We start from the raw sequence: 20,375 nt of genomic DNA on the forward strand, positions 1-20,375 counted from the left end.
TATTAAATAAGTAGCTCTTCCACCTAATCAAATAATTTCACAGAGGAGACACAAGCAATCTCATTTTCCAGGGAGGCAGACTTCATGTGCTTGATCGCAGGATCGTGGCCATCTAGGCCACCCCCGCTGAGACACAAATATTAAAATATGGGTTTGCATATAACAACATTACCCAACACTTAAACTGTTAGGGTTTTCTACTTTTATGGGAATACTTGTCCTCCTTGCCACCACAAGGGGGCACGATGGCAGGTCCATATACTGAAGAAAAGTGGTGTAGTTTGTCTCCTCACATTAACTGGTGTAGAAACAGTTCATGAAAAGAAAGGAAAAGAGAAGTAACATGTAATAAAACCTTGACCGCGTCCCAAGCACTCCATGGAAGTTTTCCACTCACACTAACTCTCTGTAGGACAGGTTATTGCCTCCATTTTACAGCTGTGCAAACTGAGATTTGGAGACGTTAAAAGACCCATTCCAGATGACAAATACAACGATGTATGATTTGTAAGCAATTTGTGATTTCTGATTTGGATCCTGGTCTGCCTGCCTCAAAACCCTGTGTTCTTTGACTTCCTCACAGTGGCTACAGGAGACACCAAATGCCGAGGTTCGGATGGAACTCACAGCCTACCGCAGTGCCCTGCTCTCGAAGCTCTGCTTGATTGAATGATGCTGGAAAGCAAAACAAACAAACAGACAACAGAAGCCAACGTCTTCTTACTGAGTGTGGAGAGCCAGCCTTTTGTGAAATGGGCACCAATGGAGAAAACCTCGGTTTACCCACAGAATCTGGAAGGCTCTTGGGTTAAAGCTACATCCCTTCTGAAATGATGACTTAGCAACTTCATGAAAAAGGATTAGCCTCAGTGTGTAATTATGCATTTCATGTGCATCTCAGTTTTCTTCATTTATTAGATGGGGTAACATCTTATCACTCTGACTTGTGATGATTAAATGAGAGCAGGAAACATGTGTGTTGTACGTGCGTAAAGGATCACTGCTCCATCTCACTTATACCTATTGAACATTGACTACATGCATGAAGTTGAGAGGAACTGAGGGAAATCAGTTGAATGGTGATGATGAATCATTCAGATGAATGAGACAGCAGGGACCATAAACTTTCCAGATTACAATCCCGACCGTCATGATTCAGCAAACTCCTGTGGATATGTCACAGCTAAGAAACGAGAATACCTCCCCTGAAGTGGATTAAGCGCACGTGTCCTCGGGAAGCGAGCAGGTGCGCGGGCATGACGCGTTAGCAGTGAGGAGACGTCAGGAACACTCGCCAGCTACAAGGGCATCCAGACAGGGGACAGCAGGGTTCTCAGCTTTGGCAGCTGCATGTACGACTCACCCAGGGACCTTCAGAGCAAACCCACACACACAAAATGGACGCCTGAGGCCCTAGCCCAGCGATTCGAACTCATTTGACCTGGATTGGACCCTGAGTATCAGTGTTTTCAAAAGCTACCCACATAATTCTCCTGTGCAGCCAGGTTTGGGAACCACAGGTGCAGGGGGAAGTGAGACCGGGGAAGCTTCTTCTTCTGCAAGTCCCCACCAACCACAAAGCACTGTGGCTGGGAGTTAGGCCTTTGACCTGCGGGGTCACCCAGGCCTGGGTTTAGATCCTGGCTTAGCCATCTGCTGTGTGACTTTTGCCAAGTGAGTTGACTTCTCTAAATTTCAGTTTCTTCCATCTGTAAAAAGGGGATGATAAAAATGGGGCTGACCTCAACAGGCAGTTGGGAAGATGACATGTATTAACAGATGCAAAGGGGTTAAGCCTGGCGTTCTAGCCCTCGGACCCAAACAGCACCTACATTTGCAATGGTTCAGAAGGGTTGGCTGCCCCACAGGGCTGAGGCTCACCTGAGGGCGTTCAGCAGCCCCTCCACACTGTCTGGGGCCTGTTCCTTCAACACCTTTATACAGCCTTTCATCTAGAAGAAAGCACGAGAGTTTGTTAATATCCCAGTAATTCCATCGTAGTACCTGTCCATCACAACATCTGTTCATAATAATATCACATTATTTCTTCCCATAGAAATCAAACTCAGAAATGTCCAACACACCTTCCTACCCCCTCAGGCCAGTGAGTTGTTTCTCTGGGCTTCTAGAAGGTTCTGTGCCAGTTTTCATATTATACTGCAATCGAACATTCTATGTGTCTGACTTCTGGGGACAACGACCTGATTTTGATTTTCTTTTCTTGGACTCCACAGCCAAGGGGAGAGCTCCTCCTCTAGCCTGTGCTCAGTTGAGACTGACTGAATGAATTGCAAACCTGATCGTTTTATGTCATCTCTCTGCCCAGAATGCTTTTCCTCCTTCAGCTGTGTGACTGGTAAACTCAACAACTTAACAAATTTTTTCTTTTCTTTTCTTTTTTTTTTTTTTGCGAAGGAAGAATCTGGAAAGAACACCATCACTCATTTTAAGCTCAGATGTTCATGCACTGATTTGGGTATACTGTACTAAGGGCCTCTTTTATAAAGGTCACTTATAAAAATGTTCTTGTATGTTGCAGGTTTTTTCCTAAAGCCCTGATAAACGCTGTTGGATTGATGGGGGCAGCCAGAAGCCCAGGGTTGAGAATCACTTGGGGGCATGTTTAGGCTTATCCATAAAGAATGTCGTGGTCGATCAGAGATGCCTGTCATAGGTGCAGGATGGGGTCAAGCTCAGAATGAAGAGATCTGGTCCCTCTCCCGAAAGAGCTCATAGTCTAGTGGGCGAAGAGAGACAAATAGCTCATTATCATCCTGTGATATGTGTTCTTGTAAAAAGTGCCCAAGGAGGAACAGGGCCATAGATGAGAGAAGAGGCAGAAGAGCAGTGGATACTCTTTGGGAATTTCGAGTTCTATTTCAGGCTGATGAAAGCCTTGAGTGTGAATAACAGGATGCAGCCAGAGGTGTAGTCAGGGCCAGATTCAATGTGGGTTTAACAGCATGTTCGGGAGTTGGGGGCCTTTACCTGTGGAAAACACCCGTGATAGGTGTTAAACAATCTAGTAATGTGACTCATACTGAAAGGGATCGGAGGAAGCATGACTGGAGATGGGAGGGCCAGTGGGAGCCCCTGAGGGGGAGGGTGTGAGAGCAGCAGTGGGCACGGAGGGTCAGGGCAAGACGGGAGGATGCATCTGAGGTCCAGGTCACAGGACGCGGTGATGGAGAAGGCGTGAAGGTGAAGAAGGAAGGAGACAGTTCCTAGGTTCTGAGGGACAATTCCAGGTTTCTGGCTTTGAGACTGAGTTGGAGGAAGGTGAAATACCTGAGACATGAACCCGGGAGGAGGAGAAGCAGGTCTGTGGGGTAAAGGATAACCTTTGATTTGAGGCCGGCCATGCCTCAGGTGTCCAAAGGAGGGGGTGTCTGGAATTCTGGGTGAGGCTTGGGCTGGGGACCACGGTTTAGGGGTGATTCTGTATTGGATCATTCCATACAAGTTTAAGGAAATCAGTTGAAAATGTCATGTCACTCCAGCCTGCTTTCCTGACACCCACGATTAGCATCAGTTCTCTAAATGATGCATAACCCTCTGGGCCTCGATGACTTTGCGCTGATGATTCCCTCCGCCTGGAGTACTCTTCCTTCTCCCTGTCCATTTGGTAAAAATCCTCAAGACCCACCTGAAACGTCACCCTCTGCCTCTGCCTCTATGCAGAATGAGTTTCTCCCTCACCTGGGTTTCTAGAGCTCAGGACCTCCATTTTGGACTATAGAACACATTCTTTGTAAGTGCAGGTAACAGGATCTATTTCAATATTTGCTTTTTCACAGTTGATGCGGATACCCTAAGGATTTATAAAACAGTGCAAGTAGCTGCTGGCTTAGAAGCAGACTGGTATCTGGAAAGAAACCCTTATATCATCAAAGAAAAATGGCCCATCATGTACATGTTGTGCTCCGTAAACCTGAAACTTTTCCTAGAGACACATACAATCTTCTACGAAAAAACCGTCTTAGTGAGACATACGTGAACAAATGGACATCATCAAGACTGGGTAGGGATAGATCTAATATTATATAACGTTTATAGCCTCAGCAGAAAGACTTAGTAAATAACAAGCAAGGACAAGCTTTTTAAAGGTTAGGGCTACAGGACATAATGGTACCCAGTGTACTTTTAATTACTGACTCTGTGACAAGTTAACAAAAGACTGTGGTAAATGAGAATGTCCTATGAGTACTAGGTAATAAATTCAATCCATATTCAAATGATATTCACGGGTTATTAACAGAGCTATTTATACTTAATCTATAGCATAAAAATAGAAATTATTTTTATTTCTAAAATTAATTCTTTCTAAATAATTATTTAATTATCTATTTAATTATTTCTAAAAATAGAAATTATGGCAGGGTGTTAATCTGTTAAGTATATACACACACAAACGTCTATACAGAATGAAGGGACATATATATGTGACATACATATTGATGGTGGTCATCTGTCCATGGTGAGGTTACCACTGATAAATGTAATTTTCTGTGTTTTGGGTTCATTTGTTTTTTTTGCCTGCCCCGTGCAGCGTGCAGGGTCTTAGTTCCCTGACCAGGGATCGAACCCGCTCCCCCTGCAGTAGAAGCATGGAGTCTTAACCACTGGGGCACCAGGGAAGTCCCAATTTTCTGTATTTTGATTTCCCGTATTTTCCCCAAATATAAGTTATATAAGTATTTATTTTCTTGATAAATAGAAATAATTACGTTAAAAATAATGAAGACTCTCTGAAGAACCATGGCTAGCTATGCTGGGGAGCCAGAACCTCAAAATGAGTACGCCAAGTTGCATTATTAATGGATACATTTTCTTGCAATCTTTAGGTTCACGGCCCCTCTGGGCACATGGACCTTCTGTCTGCACAGAACTAGAGCATCAGAGATGCTGTTCTGTACGGATGAACGAGCATAGAGTGCGCACGCCCCGACTGAGCCGTGTCAGAATAAGTCGGTACCAAAAGGTCCTATTCCGTACTGAAAAGGCTTTAAATTAATACAGGGATACGCTACTGGGTGTCACTGCAGGAAAACACTGGGCTGAGAGGAGCCTGTTTTATCCCACAATCAACAGGAAATCACCTGCACACCACAATCATTTGTTTTCCAATCATATCCATTCATTCAGCAAAAGCTATATGGAGTATCTATTGAGCGCCGTGCTGTATGTACCGAGGACACTGCCAGGCAATGAAGCAGACATTAGGTATACAGATCTTGGTCTCTGCCCTTGTCAACAAACTCAGAGTCCATGAGGGAGTCAGAAAACCCAAAATGGTAGGCGCTCTGGGCCCGGAGGAGAAGCAAGGCTCTGCTCCATGCGGGGCACAGGAGATGTGCTCCAAACGAGGTGACATGTGAGGAGTGTCTTAAAAGAATCCCCCCATCAGAGAAGAGGGAGGGCACTCTGGGCAGAGAAAAGGGCTCAAGCATATTCCAAGGACAAGAAAAGGCATGGGAATCAGGCAGAGCCACCTGCAGGGATGGTGGGAGAGGAAGTTGGAACGTTGTGTGGGATTTGACCGCGGTGTCTTGTAATCTAGGATGAGACACATATAACATATAATATATGTTTATATGGCACACTGGGTAAGCTGAAGGGGCAGCCTGCAGCTAGGGGACTGTTTGCCTCTCAGCTCCTCTACAGGCTGAGGGAATCAGCACCTCCACATTCCTCTGTGTCTCTGAGGTGGGATGTGTTTGCTGCACACGTATGAACAGGACTGGACTTCTTGCTACGAGGAGAGCTGCCACGATGGGGCCTGCATCTGGGAGAGTTCACTCCCGGGGCGGGGGGCAGGGAGTGTGGAGGGGAGGGAGAGAGGGAAGCAAGGTCTGTTTAACAACATTTATGAGCTCTTATTGGGAAATCACAGTTCGTAACTATTCTTACATCGATCTTGGATGTCTTGCAGAAAGCTCCCACGGGGTGGACGTGGTCGTAGAGGATGATGACCCCCACCATCACCCTCATGCAGAACATCAGCGTTTCTTCGCTTGTAAACCTACTCCTGTACTCCCTGGAAGAGAGGACAAGTGGCAGAGATATTACCTCCGTGACAGAGCACGTTCATCTCTGGCTCCACAAATGGCTACTTCAGTCTCCTCCTATCCTCCCTGGAGAACAATTCCAGACCTGCAGAACCAGGTTAATAAGCTCTTAAAGAAACCAGCGATGGTAATTCTCCTTGAGTCTATCTGACCATTGTGAAAACAAGGTAAATTAGAGGGCAGTAAATTCTCTTCTGCCCTCAGCGAGCCAGCTCGTCACGTACGTAAGTCCCCCGCCCATCAATCTTGAATATTTTATAGCAGGTCTCTCTGGCTGTCCTAGATTATAGAGAATAATGGCTTCATTATGGAGAAAAGGAATCAAGTTCATTTCTATAGAGCAGCTACCGTGTCTCCAGTCTGGGTAACTTCCTTTGTAAAGATACAGGCTGCAGATTGAATTACATTGGCAAAGGTACCTACCAGAAATTACATACCATCCATTGGGCTGAGAGTATTTGTGGAGTTTGAATTTTGTTCACCTACCTTGACAGGGTCACTGATGACTCAGGTAATTCAAGCCAATTCTAGAGGCTTTCTTAACATCTACTTCATTACGGTTTGTCCCCACAGTGATGATGATTACTATTTCCATCTTGGAATAAATCTTAAATGTAAGTGAACTATCTGAAATTAACACCACCTTACATTTGAACAGAGCACCAAATTTTATAAGGCACTCTTGATGCCTTTGGGCCTCCCAAACTCTCTGCATCATAGATGGTATTATGGGAACCTCATCAGATGAGGAAACCAAGGTCCAGGCAGGTCAGACCACTTGTTTATGGGCACAAAAGGGGCTACAGACATACATGGAATAAGTGGAACCCTGACATTGGAGTGTAGGTTTTCTCATTACCATACTGCCTCAACCTCAATAAACTCAACCATTTTTTAAATCTAGCAAGTAATTTAAGTGCAAGGAAACTGTTGCATGCACGAGAGAGAGAGAGAGAGAGAGAGAGAAAGAGAGATCTTCATTATCATTTTTGCAATAGCCTTACCACTTCCACTCTTGTTCTACATCTTCTCTCAAATCCTTCCTCCAATATATTTATAACATACCCAGTCATTTAACCCGATCTTCCATTTGATCCTTATACAACTTCTCCTGCATCTTTGATTTGACGTTTGATTCTGCCATCTAACAAGCTATGCAATCTTTGGGAAGAAGTCAGTTAATCAATTTACGCCTCATCTTCCTCAGCTCTAAAATGGGGATACTACACCTCGTACCCAGAATTCCTTATGAAATTAATTCAGTTAATATATAAGTAGATGTTAATATGCTGACCCACATGTGAGATGTTGTCACCACCATCACCATCATCACAGAGACAGGTGAACTCTTGACCACGAATACACCTCTGATTTAACTTACGGAGTTTCCAGCATGACTTTACAAACGCTCGTCATCGTACTGAGGCAGTCTGTGGTATTCTCTATTGGCAGCGTTTTGTTCTAAACGGGAGACACAAATGGGTATTAGCCCTGTTAACAGCTTTTACATGCAATCGGGCAAAAGGCACCTCGTTGCTCGACGTCGCTTACTTCGGAGACAAAGTGCATGGTGGCGTTGCTGAGGGTTTTCAGCATGGGCGTGGCTTCTGCATAGAAGAGGGACATTCGGTTGGCCATCTCATTGTTGACTTCGTTCTCAATGTCTAGCTGATGAAAAGAAGACGAGAGGATGCGGTTGATAAAGAGATGGTCAACGTCTCAAAACAGTGTCCTCTGGAAATTGAATTACAGACAAAGGCTCTGTCTTCTCCCTGTGCCCCTCCCGATGCCTGGAGCATGCGTGTGTCAACCTGGGAGTTCCAGGGACTCACATGCATGTTGTTGATGCGGTTACGACTGATGGTCCTTCTGTAGTAGCTGAAGTCATTCTGAATAGCCGGGTTCCTCATCTGAAATTCAGAAGGGAGGAAAGCAGGTCATCTCTCAGCATCAGGTGCAGGACATGCATCAGAAGCCTGGACACCAGATTCTGCACAGATACCAGGACTTCTCTTTGTTACCCAAGAGTCAAAGCAACTTCCGGTTAAAAATAAATACTCGGGGCTTCCCTGGTGACGCAGTGGTTGAGAGTCTGCCTGCCGATGCAGGGGACACGGGTTCGTGCCCCGGTCCGGGAAGATCCCACATGCCGCGGAGCGGCTGGGCCCGTGAGCCATGGCTGCTGAGCCTGCGCGTCCGGAGCCTGTGCTCCACAGCGGGAGAGGCCACAACAGTGAGAGGCCCGCGTACCGCAAAAACAAAATAATAATAATAAAAAAAATAAAAATATGCCCTGGTTTTACCCTAGGCTAGATTTCAGGGAAAGTATACTTGTTCCCAAAGAGGAAGAGACATTTGAAATGGTTTTTTCTGGTTGCATTGGGCAGATTTTGAATTTCCACGTAGAAACCACCATCTTCAATCACTTTGACCACAAGGAGTTCAAATTCTCACCACATGACACGCCTCTCTAGGGAAGGAGCTACAGCTCACTCATCTCTCTTGCCCCACAGCACTGCAGAGCACCTGGACACCTAGGTGCTCAGTAGGCATTTGTTAAACTGTCCAAGCGCACGCGGCCTAACCTTCAGTTCATCAAATCGAAGGGTGAAATGCAGAATTTCCGCAAACTCCTTTGCCAGGGCCTGCTGCCGCTCCAGGTGTTGTGTTGGTGTGTAGGGTGGACAGGTCAGAGATTCCAATAAACTCTGAAGAGCTTTTTCTGGAAGTCAAAGGGATACAGACATATTTGAGGTGGCCCGCAGAGATCTTTTCAAAAAGCACAATTTGAAGCCCCAGTTGACATTCTCAGAGATAACCTGCTTGAGTCTTTCCACTCCACCTTTCCCCCCAGAACTGTGTGAGATGTGACATGGGTAGGTAAGGAGGAAAAGGAACCCCCCATGCTCCGCCTCCACTGGAGAAGAGCCCCGGGGCCACACAGTCTTGTAAATGTCTCCCAGAGCTCAGCCGGACCCTCACATGTTCTGTCATCCCAATTCCTCACACTGTTAGAAAACCACAAAGAGGTGATTTTGGAGCATGTGCACGAGATAGCATTCAGAAGCCAGGATGAGATGAGGTGGCCCTGATTGCGTGGGTTAAATAACCTGCTTTGCAGGGAGAGGCTTCTGGGTCATTCCAGCTCTTCTCTGCATTTACACTCTCATCAAATCCCAGGAATATTTTTCTACAAACCCACTGCCATATCTACCTCCATTACTGTCCTGAAAAGAGTCTCATTGCTCCCACTTCTCTGTTTCTAAAACTTCCTGCCAGTTTTTCCTTCCACGTATTTCTCCTAGTACCGAGTCACTTAACCAATCCTCTAGAGCAGGGGTAGGAAAACTATGGCCCACAGGCTAAATCTGGCCCACAGTCAATTTTTGCAAATAAAGTTTTATCAAAACACAGCCATGCTTTATTCTCATTCCCCTAGGGATTGACTATGGCTACTATTGTGCTACAATGGCAGGGTTGAGTGGTTGCAAATAAAACAGGATGGCCCACAAGCCTAAAATATTTACGAGCTGGCTCTTTACAGAAGGGTTCACCGCACCTGCTCTATCATCCCTAGAGTCCTTTTACAGTTTCTTTCCAAGGACACCGCTAGCATTTTCTGTCTGTGGGAACAAACTGTCTTCTGAGGCAGCTCGCTTGACCTTGGAATGCTCTGATAGGTGGATTTTTCCTGTCTGCTGAGCTGAGTGTTGGCTCCTTAGGATTTCAGTTCATTGGGTCTAGACACACACTTGGAAGAAAGAGAGAAATCGATTCCTCTTCAACCTGAGTGTCTTCAGAAGCTCCCTCTTCTTGAAAAACTGGTTCAGTTCATTGAACTATTTCCTTTGAGTCTTAGCTTCAAGTTCTCTCAACATCATGGCTATTATTCCCCCAGCGTACTTCAGTTTCTCTGTTTAACTCTTAAAATGTGGCACTCACTTATGGCAGAAGTAGAGTAAAACAGGACCACACGCTTCCTCGTTCTAGATGTATTATATTAACCAGGGAAACCTCAGACAGCTTTACTGTTCGGGGAGGGGTTGTATCACATCGGGGGTCACACAGAGCCTACTGTCAACCAGACTTGATTTTCTTCGTCCTCCTGCAAAGCCATCCTGTGCCTGCACAGATTCTTTTAAGCTTAAGGATAGAATGTTATGTTTGTCTTTCTTGTATTTTACTATATTAAACATAACACATGATTCCAGCCAACCAACTTCTTTTTGGGTTAGCAGGTAACCTGTATTTTCTCTGTCCTTCGGAAATGTGATCAGACATGGTAAACCTGTTAAGAGTCAGACTTAGCTAAGAACAAAGCCAAAGGGGACACCCACTAGTAAAGACGCTCTAAATGCACCAATAAATGCAGGGGAAGAAACTCTGAAGTGGATTGACAGAAATGGACATGGCAGGTGTTTTTGTACCAGGGGCCTCTGACGATGCACAGTGACGGACCTGGGGTAGTTTCCAACGCCCTGAACCTTTCCTGCTGCCTTCTCAAACGCCGTAACAGAATTTCACACGTAAGACATGAAAACCGTAAACGCATACTCACCTAGCCTGATAGAAAACTCATAAAATCTCTTTAGCCTCACGACCAAAGGACACACTGCATTCCACGCTTTTTCTTGAAGCTGAATGTCATTGGGATTTTGAATGGCCTGCCAAAACATTATGGAATTGTCTGTTTAAAAAGAAGCAGTAAGCTCCCCATCAAAACGACTTAAGATTGAGAAAGAATTTGAGTTTAAAAGATACGATTCCTGCTGTACTTTGCTAATGTGTATTTCCTCAATGGACATCAGTTCATCGGAGTGTCATCCAAGATGCTCAATTAGGATGGCGATTTTAGCCCTTGAACATAATGTAAATGGCTCGGCAATTAGACACCACGTCATCTTACTTGTTTCTCTTATCTTCAATGCAAAACAAATGCATGTTTAATTGGAAGCAATTCAGTCCTCCTCCATCACCGTTTGATTCTTCTAAAGTAGAGCTAGTGCTCATTGGGAAATGCAGATTCTGCGGTACTTTCCTTTCTTTATAATATGTATTACATTCCTGCCAGTCTGTGATGGTACCTAAATTAAACGGTGACCGCTAAGTAGAAAAATAACCTCTTAATAGGCTAGTTTCTTCGAAATGCTGTTTTGTCTGGGTTTCAGCAGCTTGAGGATTATGACGCTAACAGTGTTTTTGTTGTTTTTGTCATCATGGTTTGTTTTGTTTTTAGAAAATGGTGGTGGCAGTATGTGTGTGTGTGCTGATACTTCCACAAAACTAATTATTTCAAACAAAAGGAGTGTGAAGTTTCTTGCCTTGAAGGCATTATGGAGTCTCAGAAGTCACACTGACAATTTTTTTTGTTTTGTTTGTTGTTTTGTTTTCCCTGCATTTATTTTTAAAATCTCACATGTCACTTCAAGATGACCGACGAGCAGACTACTTAAAACGAGATCTTTTATGACTCTTGTTTATGATACTAGCAGAACCTGCCAAAATTATTACAAATTTTTGTAAAGTTCATATAAACCCAGACTACGAATCCTATTTCAATTGTTGTTCGTAGATTTCATATGTATGTTTCCCTTATATGAAGTAACACAGGGACAAATTATTGTTTAAATGTGAGTCCTGCAATATCAAATGTATGCTGGCGAAGAGAATGGCTGACACTTTACACAGTCTACAGCACTGTGTGCTCAGATCAGCGTACTAGAATCAAAAGGACCATTCATACATTTTTTAAGGACACATTACCCTCCTTGTTCTTCCTAGTACGCTAGGAAACACTAGGGCTATTACTTAATCTTGCTGTGTGTGTGCGTGCATGGGTTTCCTTTCTCCACCAAGGGTGCTGTCAGCTCAGTATTATTATTGGCATACGTCTCGGATCTCTGGCCCCGCGCCCTTGTAAGCCTGCAGGTCTGCGAGGATGCTCTCGGAATCCTGGAGGACGGCGCTGATCTGGTTCCATATTTCCCTCTCTCCTTCTGTGGGCTGGGCATCTAAGCAGATGGGAAACCAAAAGACACAGAGGGCTTGTGTTTATAAACCGCCTGAGAAGAGGCTTGGCATTCAGTTCTACCTGCTAGACAATCCTATTTTAACTCCTGCAGGCTTAGTATTTACTCTTTAACATAACAAGGTGCTAAGAAAGGAAAACTAACAGAAATTCTGCCCATTGCTCAGTTCAAAATAGTCATCAATATTACACACACATTAAGCAAAGCGTGTTGGAATCATTGCAGGCACTCCTTTATTTGTATGGGTCACGTTTTTTGCACACCTACTACGTGCCAAGTGGTACAGTGGGTCATAGGAAGAATCAACATTATCTTTGGGGATCCACTTTTAATAGAAGCTATTGAATATTTCTGTTATGATTGAAAGTCTGTGAATCTGAGTATAGATAGGAAAATAGTCTCCCTTATATTTCCATACTACAAAAGCTTAAAATATTAGATAATGAATCCTTCAGAGCCATGACAGAGATGTATCTTTCTGGAACACAATGATCTGTAGAAAGCTTTGGGGTTTCTCTTTGAACATGAGCTCAAGGAGTGCCAGGAGTTCGTTTTAGAGGCTCCTTGTACTGTTCATCTTTGGTATTAACCGTGAGATTTATCCACAAAAATAAGTAACACATTTAAGCTTAAATAATGAAGAACGCATTCAAACAGCCACAGAAATGTCCCCTGAGCCCCTCAGTGAATTCCTACCTGTTTACATTCCTGGAGCCAGTGTTTGCTCTTGTCTGCAGGAGTATTTTGTGGGGGGCTAGTGGGTGGAAGTTGAATGGTGGTAAAGATTGGGTGTTATTTATCTCACGATGCCTACAAAATAGGTTTCTTGCCCAGGCTAGTTAGGATATTAATCTCCATCTAAAACGAAGGCACTGCTAACAGAGAAAGGGGATAGATGTCATCTCCTAAAAATCTGTTTTCAAAAATCCAAGTCCTAAGGCTCTGAATTCTCCCAGCGGACCTCACTAATGAAAGGTGGGATGGAGTCATACCTGGTCGAACATTACCCAGATCAAATCCCAGTTTTGACTAATCTTGGTGGGGGTCAGAAAAAACAGAATTCATAAAATAGGTGATTTTTAAGTGAGGCATTGACCATGCCAACTGGGTCTTCAGAAAGGCTGAGTATCAGAGTAGAAGTGGGCCAGATGTGGTTGCTCCTGCTTCAGTCACCATCTGCTGGACCTATACTAATGCAAGGCCAGACCTCCGAGAAGTAATGCCCATGGAGCTTTTTAGATCATTTTATTTCTCAGATCCTGCTAAGGCCTAAGAAATTGGTGGAGTTACCTGGGAAATGAAGGGTGAAATTCACCAGTGCATAGTAATTCTCTTTAAAAGAAAAGAAATCATAGGCCCTCAGAGATTACTCAGAAACCCTGCAACCTGTTCCTTCTACAAATGAGACGGATTTCAACTAGCAGATGAGGAGGGCCTAAAGTACACGTGCACCGGGGTGCAGAGAAGGGAGAGATGAGTGTGGTCTGGGAGAAGCGGAAACTGCTCCATGTAAGGGCTGGGACTGGAGCTGGCTGGCTGGAAGCCCCAAGGGAGGGCGCCCATGAAAAGCAGGAGGAAGACTTGGCAGGTGGCCCAAGAATGGCTGGACTTGAAAGAGGAAAGGGACCTGCCAGGTTACATTGTTGAATCCAGCCTGGGAAGCAGAGGAGAGAAAGAAACATGTTCCCCCTTTATCCTTTGCTACCCGTCTCCTGCTTCCCCCAAACACCTGGTAAGTTGTCTCAGGTAAAATGTTTGTCACAATACACTATATATTTCATCTTTTCCTGTTTTCCCAAACTTTTCTCAAAGCAATAGGGCGTCTTAAACAGAAACTAAAACCCACAAGCTAGGAAGCCTGTAACTGAGGGACATGTTTCAATGAACAGAATTCCAGGGTAAGGCTAGCAATTCCCAAGTAAGAAGAAAGTCAGGGAAGAAAGCATATGACAAAAATGCAACGATCCTAGAGAACAAAAAATTAAATACTCTTGACTCAAATCCTTTCGCCTTTGGATGAATGTATCGAAAACTCACAAGCTAAACACAAAGACAATTTCCTATAGAGATTTATATTTGAGAAGGAAAGGAAAAGAGAGTCTGGGACCAAGATTCTGAGAGGTAAGCCTATTTGAGTATCAATACAAAGAAGCATGGGAGAGGAAGGCACTTGGAGAACAGAAAAGGCTCCTCATCTTGGCTGTCATATGACTCCATCTTAGCGAGTCACCACTTGATAAGTTTTAAACAAAACGGAATTAAAGCCAAGTGGTCTAGAAGAGGAGCATTGGAAAAACAAAAACAAAAAGCCCCCATTCTTTTGATGCTTACTGAAACACCAAAGGAGAAAGATTTCAAACTCAGTTTTTAAAAACAGAGGCCTTTCTTAAGTGCTTCAAAAGTAAGACAGTTTCCAGGAGAGTGGCCTAAAAGTGGTACTGGCCACGGACAGGCAAGCATCTCTCCATCCCAGGCGAAGTGACACTTTCTAATACAAATTCACATTGACGTTGATGTGACCACAAAGAGCTGGACGAGTGACATGGAGGACGACACCACTTCTCTCCCAGAGGTGGCAGAGTTGGGGGCTATGGTGAATCACTTCCGGCCTGCAGTAACTCCCTCCTGCAAGCCAGAGTGATCTGTGAAACAGGACCCTCAGTCCCCAGCCTCCCTCTCTGGGAAAACATTTCTTTTGGCAGATATCCTAGTGTCCTATTGGAAATGTTTCTCCTGTGGACCCGTTCGACAGGGATGGGGTAGGGAGGGGTGGGAGAAATCCAAGCCATCATTCCTTCTTTGGGAATGATTCTGACTTAGAAATGCACTGGCTCATGTTCTTCCATAATTTCCTAGGCTTATTGCAAGCCCTAGTTTTTTCCGCTCTCCTCTGTCAAGGAACTTAAGTCACCTTTTCTTCCAGCTAATAATTAAGCCCTTGGGGCCAGCAGCACAGTCCCTGTCTTCTGGGCCAGGCAGCTCTAAGAGTCTCAGGGGACTCAAATCACAAGTGGCATCAACTTCTGAGGCAGAGAGTCCCAACTGGAAGAAGCCCTAATCTGTCTGTCTTCTTCTTTTTTCAAATGGGAAAAGGACTGTGTAACCCTAAGTGACATTTGGTATTGGCCCAAATCCCTAAGTTCATGATTCATCCCACTTTGATCCCCCAGCTAAATGATCAGACACTTAGGACTCATTAGTGAGAATCTGATCTCTGAGCCTGTAAGACTCAGGCCTTATTTGTTTCATTTGATATTGTATCTCCAGGACCTAACACAGTGCCTGGCACGCAGTAGATGCTGGTAGAAAAATGTGCTGAATAGTTGAAACATATGATTTAAATATACTTCTCACATTGTTTTGTGATGGTTTTTCTGCTTGGCTTTGAATTCTGAGATCTCTGGAGACAGGGTCTGTATTCTTGTCCTTAGTGCTCCCATATGCCCTACCCACTGGAGACACTCACTAAACATGTCATGACTCAATGAATAAATGAGGAAATTGACCAGGTGACAGAGAACGTGGGCTGTGGGAAGCAGCAAAAGAAATGAAGATCCTATTACTTCCAGGTCCTCTCTTCTGTCTTGTCTCTCTAACAGCGCTGCCTGTCTCTCTATTACCATGAAGATAATATGCACTCAGCTACAATCAGATTGGCTGTTCACATCTTCATTAACATTGTGTTTTTAAATCTTCCATCATTTATCTACAGCGTCAACGTTTCCTCAGTGTGGTTAACACATTAATAGAATATTTGATGAGTGAAAAACTGCGTTTAATGTTTATTCTCCCAATTCTAAGGCTGTTATCATTTTGGAGTAGTCCTTTGAGAGGCTTTGGGGTCTATACTTTTGGCATTCTCCAGATTCAGATTCAGTTGGTCACCATGTTTTTAAAATGTACTGTCTCTTCGGATGTCAAGGAGAGACATCTTGGAAAAGACCTTGAAGGATTAGTGACTGAAAAGGTTACTATATTTAACCTGTCAGCAACCTCCTAAAGCATTTGCTGAGTGAACAGGAACTCTGAATTATGGGTTTTGTTTTTCTATTTTTAACACAAAGATTAACCTTTAGTCAAAGGTATACACACACACATGCACACACAAATGCACACCAATAATATTAATGATGGAAATGGGGCACTATTTCCAGTTGCAGTCAGTGAATTATTTGGTGATATTTTTTCTAAGAATCACATTCTAAATTTCTAATCATCACCAGTTATTTCATCAAAATTAAGGAGGATGGTTACAGAAAGCTGGGCTGTTCCTGTCTCACGATGAAGCTGTTAAAAACCCCTGTGATTTACACAGGCAATTTCAGAAACCAACAATTCTAGGAGCCCTGGAACGAGCCTATCCAGGCTTTTCCCCGGGTGATGATTTAAACCCCCTATTCCGGACTCGCTATTGTAGAAAGTATGAAAATGTATCATGTGCACTGTGACCTTGAACACATATATTTATTGTTAAGAACTTGCTGAATTCCAAGTGCCTAGAATTTTTAATGGAAAAGTACCATCTTATCAATTAAGAAAGTTAAACAGCATTCATTCTGTTTACAGGGGATCTATTTATCCTCCTTTGGCTCAATTTGCTAGTGACAGTGGATATTCCCTGCCAGCATTTTGGAGTCACCAGGGTCAGGTAGAGGTTTCACAGTGGAGGACTGTGGTATTTACTGAAAGCAGAATGCTTGGCATTCCACTATGCTGATGGAGAGGAAGGTGGCCATGGGCTTTGTTTGTCAGGAATGGACATCTTTGGTGAACATACCCCAGGGCAAGGCAGCAGGGTTCAACCCAGAGCAGGGCTGTCAAATCAAAGGGTTCTTATCTCTGCAAATCAGCTAAGGACGAGCCCTGTCTCTACAAGCACCGGGAACCCACACACCTTTTCCTAACAACCTATTCAGTACTGTGTGGAAAAGCTGACAGAGAATCAAACAAATTAACCAAAGATAATGTGAGAAGAAGACACCATTTATTTGGAGATGTCTTTGGCTTGGAAGGAAGCCCTGGCATTTCATCAATAGGATACATCCCTATCTCTGTACCCCACTGGTTGTTGTATAAACACAGAAGAAAGGTACAGCAGAAAGAATTTGCCAAAGCCATAAATTAAATCTATGGCCCTTCCTCCCCACCCACTTCCTCACTTCTCCACACCTCGCCCCTTCAGGATAAACTAAGAAACATAACTATCTAATATTAAAATTTGGGCATGTAAAATGGAAATGATTTATAGCACAATACTAACCACTTACAGAAACAACGTAAAATTGTGAAGGTCCATTGGAAGATGTAAGTAAGTGTGACTGGTTGACGTATTTATTTGTACAGGAGCGTTAGCCATCACATGCCAGAGCCCCTTCCCAAGGAACAATCAGATGAGGGACTGCAAAGAACAGGGAGGGTTAAGATACTTGAGGGCCTGTTTATTTCATTCACATGCTGTGAGATCCCTGTGATGTCATGGGGGAAGGAGGAGTTCCAAGGATGTAGTTTTGGAGACCCAGATCCTACCATCAGTTTTACCACTCACTAAACATGAGACCTCAGGGAAACCCTATTAATCTCTCTGGGTCTCATATTAATTCTTGGTAAAGGGAGGGAAGCTAACAAGAGCCCCGTCTCCTCCCTGTATGTTCCTGTGGGGTCTATGACATGTAGGATCGTAATGAGGATGTTGACAGATGAAAAGCGCTTAAAAAGCAAAAGTGCTAGAAACTGCAAGAATCTTTGTGAATGAATCCCTACGATGGCATAAACAAATTCCTTCCCCGGTCTGTTCTGTTCCTTTGCTTTTTGTTTGTGTTGTTTCATTTGTAAAGTGACCAAAAACATTCTTTATTTTCCTCCTTTACTCTTCTAAGATTATCTAGCCTCCTGTGAACAACCTCAGCAGATGTGAGGGTACCGGAGAGGGAGAGATGAAAGAAGAGATCAGTAGCAGCAGGAAGTGGCCTGAGTCAACAAAGAAAGCCCAGATGATCGCCTACTCTGACAGCGCCCCCTCCCTTGCTTTAAAGAGTAGGAGACTGTAGTCCTAACAGGTCAAAATATTCAGAGCCTTCCTGAGAGGACAGTGGTTTGGAAGCTTTAGAATTTCCCTCTTAACCCCACCCCCTTCCCCATCAACCACCATTATTGTTGTTGGCATTCCTATTATGCTCATAAAGGTTGGTTTTTCTTATAAGAAAATCATTTTTCAGTTGCTATGTTCTAAGAAACACATCTTCGGCCCAGCCTAGAACCTGTACTTCTTTTGGCCAGCCCATCACTTGCTCTCTCTATTACAGACTTCTCTGCTACCTGCCCTACTGTCTCTTCAATGTGTTTGCATCTGATCTCCCCAATAAAGTTATATACTCCTTGAAAAAAAGTTCATGTTCTTCTAATGTTCCTATATTTATGTGCTCTATGTCTTTCCCCCCATGCCTCTCTGCTCCACGAAGACACCACCCCCACTTCTGCTGGTCCTTCCTAATGCTAGGATGCAGGAGATGTTCTGCAGGTAGTTACTGAATTAGCATCAGTGAAGAAATCAAAATTCCTAAGCTTATACTTCATGCCCAGGTCTATGCCAGATACTGAATAAGTCATGTACGATATAAGCACAAGATGCCATCCAAATCCTTTCCACAGGGAAGTGAAATAATACCAAAGAGACCTAGTTATGTCATAAGGAATGGAGAACACTGGAATAAGAAAATGTGTGAGAAAATATAAAAGATCTATTAAGATTACAAACATATACACGTTTAAGAGACTATTGCAAGTTTAAAGTTAAAAAAAGATATTGTAATGAGGAGTTTATAACATATGTACATAGAAGCAAAACATATAGCAAGAGCACAAAGGGTGGAAGGGTGGTGATTGGATGTGTACTGTGATAAGTTTCTTAAATTCTTCATGACGTAAAGAATACACTTTGAAGACAGATGGCAATAAGTTAAAGATGTATATAATAATCTCTAAAGTAAGCACCAAGAAGCATAACTAAAACGTCAACATAAAAGACAAATGAGAATACTAAAAATTATTTGATTTAATCGAAAGGCAGGAAAACATTGAGACACCAAGAGCAGAAATGGAACAAATGGAAACAACACCAAGATACACTCAAATACGAACAGTAATTAAATGTACATGGGCTGAACATGCCAATAAAAAGGTAGATATTATCAGCTTGGATGAAAAAAATTGGGCCAACTATGTGTTGTTTATGAGAAACATGCTCTAAAGATAAAGGCAGACAGAATGGGGAAATATATACCATTGCAAACACTAAGCATAAGAAAGCTGTTATGGTCAAAATATGGCAGGCTTGAAGGTACATTTAACAAAAGATATGTGGGACCTCGAAAAACTATAAAACACTGCTGAATGAAATTAAAGAATATCTAAACAAATGAAAAGATAGACCATATTCATAGGTGGGAGGAATCAATACTACCTAGATGTCAATTCTCTCCAAATTGATCCCTAGATTTTATGTAATTATAATCAATATCCCACCAAGATTTTCTGTAGACATTAAAGGCTTATAAAAGATAAATAAAATTATTTAGAAAAGTAAAGGAGCTAGAATACTCAAAACATCTTGAGAAAGAACAAAGTTGAAGGACTTACTCTTCCTGGCTTTAAGATTTATTAGTTGTTACGTTTTGGTATTAATTGGTGAAAGGGATCAATAAAGCAATGAGAGAGAATAAAAGGTCCAGAAGTAGACTGATACATTTTATAGTTAACTAAATTAAGATAAGGGCATTAAAGCAATCTCCCTGTGCTAGAATAATTTTATATCACATGAAAAAAAAAATAAACCCAACACCTCTCTCATAACATACACAAAAATTAGTTAAGGATTGATCATTGACCTAATGTAAAGCTTAAAATTCTAAAACTTTCATAAGGAAATGTAGTAGGATATCTTTATGACCGTGGAATAGGCATGATTTCTTAAAGAAGATACAGCATGAACTTAGTAAAAAAGGAAAAAAATAACACTTCATCAAAATGTAAAACTTCTGTTCATGGAAAGAAAACAGTAGTGGGATGAAAAAACAACAATAAAAAGATGTTAAGTGATTGTGTAGAAATGTGACCATAAACTGTAAAACCTGCTGCAAAGGGCAAAAAATTTAAATCAGATCCACACAACTGGAAAACCTAAGGACAGATGTGTCTAATTTTGTATTATATTTTGACCCAACCTAATTATATCTATTTGACCCAGTTCAATTATATTCCATCAATGACTTCAAAAAGAATA

General features: G+C 42.9%; 1 protein-coding gene across 1 annotated transcript in view; it reads right to left on the bottom strand.

Annotated features, from left to right (window-relative positions):
* Window positions 1-20,375, bottom strand: part of CYRIA (CYFIP related Rac1 interactor A) — a gene marked incomplete at its 3' end in the record, with an annotated part of 55,606 nt that overhangs the window by 282 nt on the left and 34,949 nt on the right. The window contains exons 3-10 of the mRNA XM_082851548.1: window positions 11,958-12,079; window positions 10,627-10,732; window positions 8,654-8,790; window positions 7,901-7,978; window positions 7,620-7,736; window positions 7,450-7,529; window positions 5,911-6,037; window positions 1,882-1,952 (exon numbers count right to left, since the gene is read on the bottom strand). Of these exons, the coding sequence (XP_082707674.1) occupies window positions 1,882-1,952; window positions 5,911-6,037; window positions 7,450-7,529; window positions 7,620-7,736; window positions 7,901-7,978; window positions 8,654-8,790; window positions 10,627-10,732; window positions 11,958-12,079 (838 nt within the window). The remainder of the gene's footprint in view (window positions 1-1,881; window positions 1,953-5,910; window positions 6,038-7,449; window positions 7,530-7,619; window positions 7,737-7,900; window positions 7,979-8,653; window positions 8,791-10,626; window positions 10,733-11,957; window positions 12,080-20,375) is intronic.

This window comes from Leucopleurus acutus, assembly GCF_964270905.1.
Source record: "Leucopleurus acutus genome assembly, chromosome: 12".
In the NCBI taxonomy this organism is placed as follows: domain Eukaryota; kingdom Metazoa; phylum Chordata; class Mammalia; order Artiodactyla; family Delphinidae; genus Leucopleurus; species Leucopleurus acutus.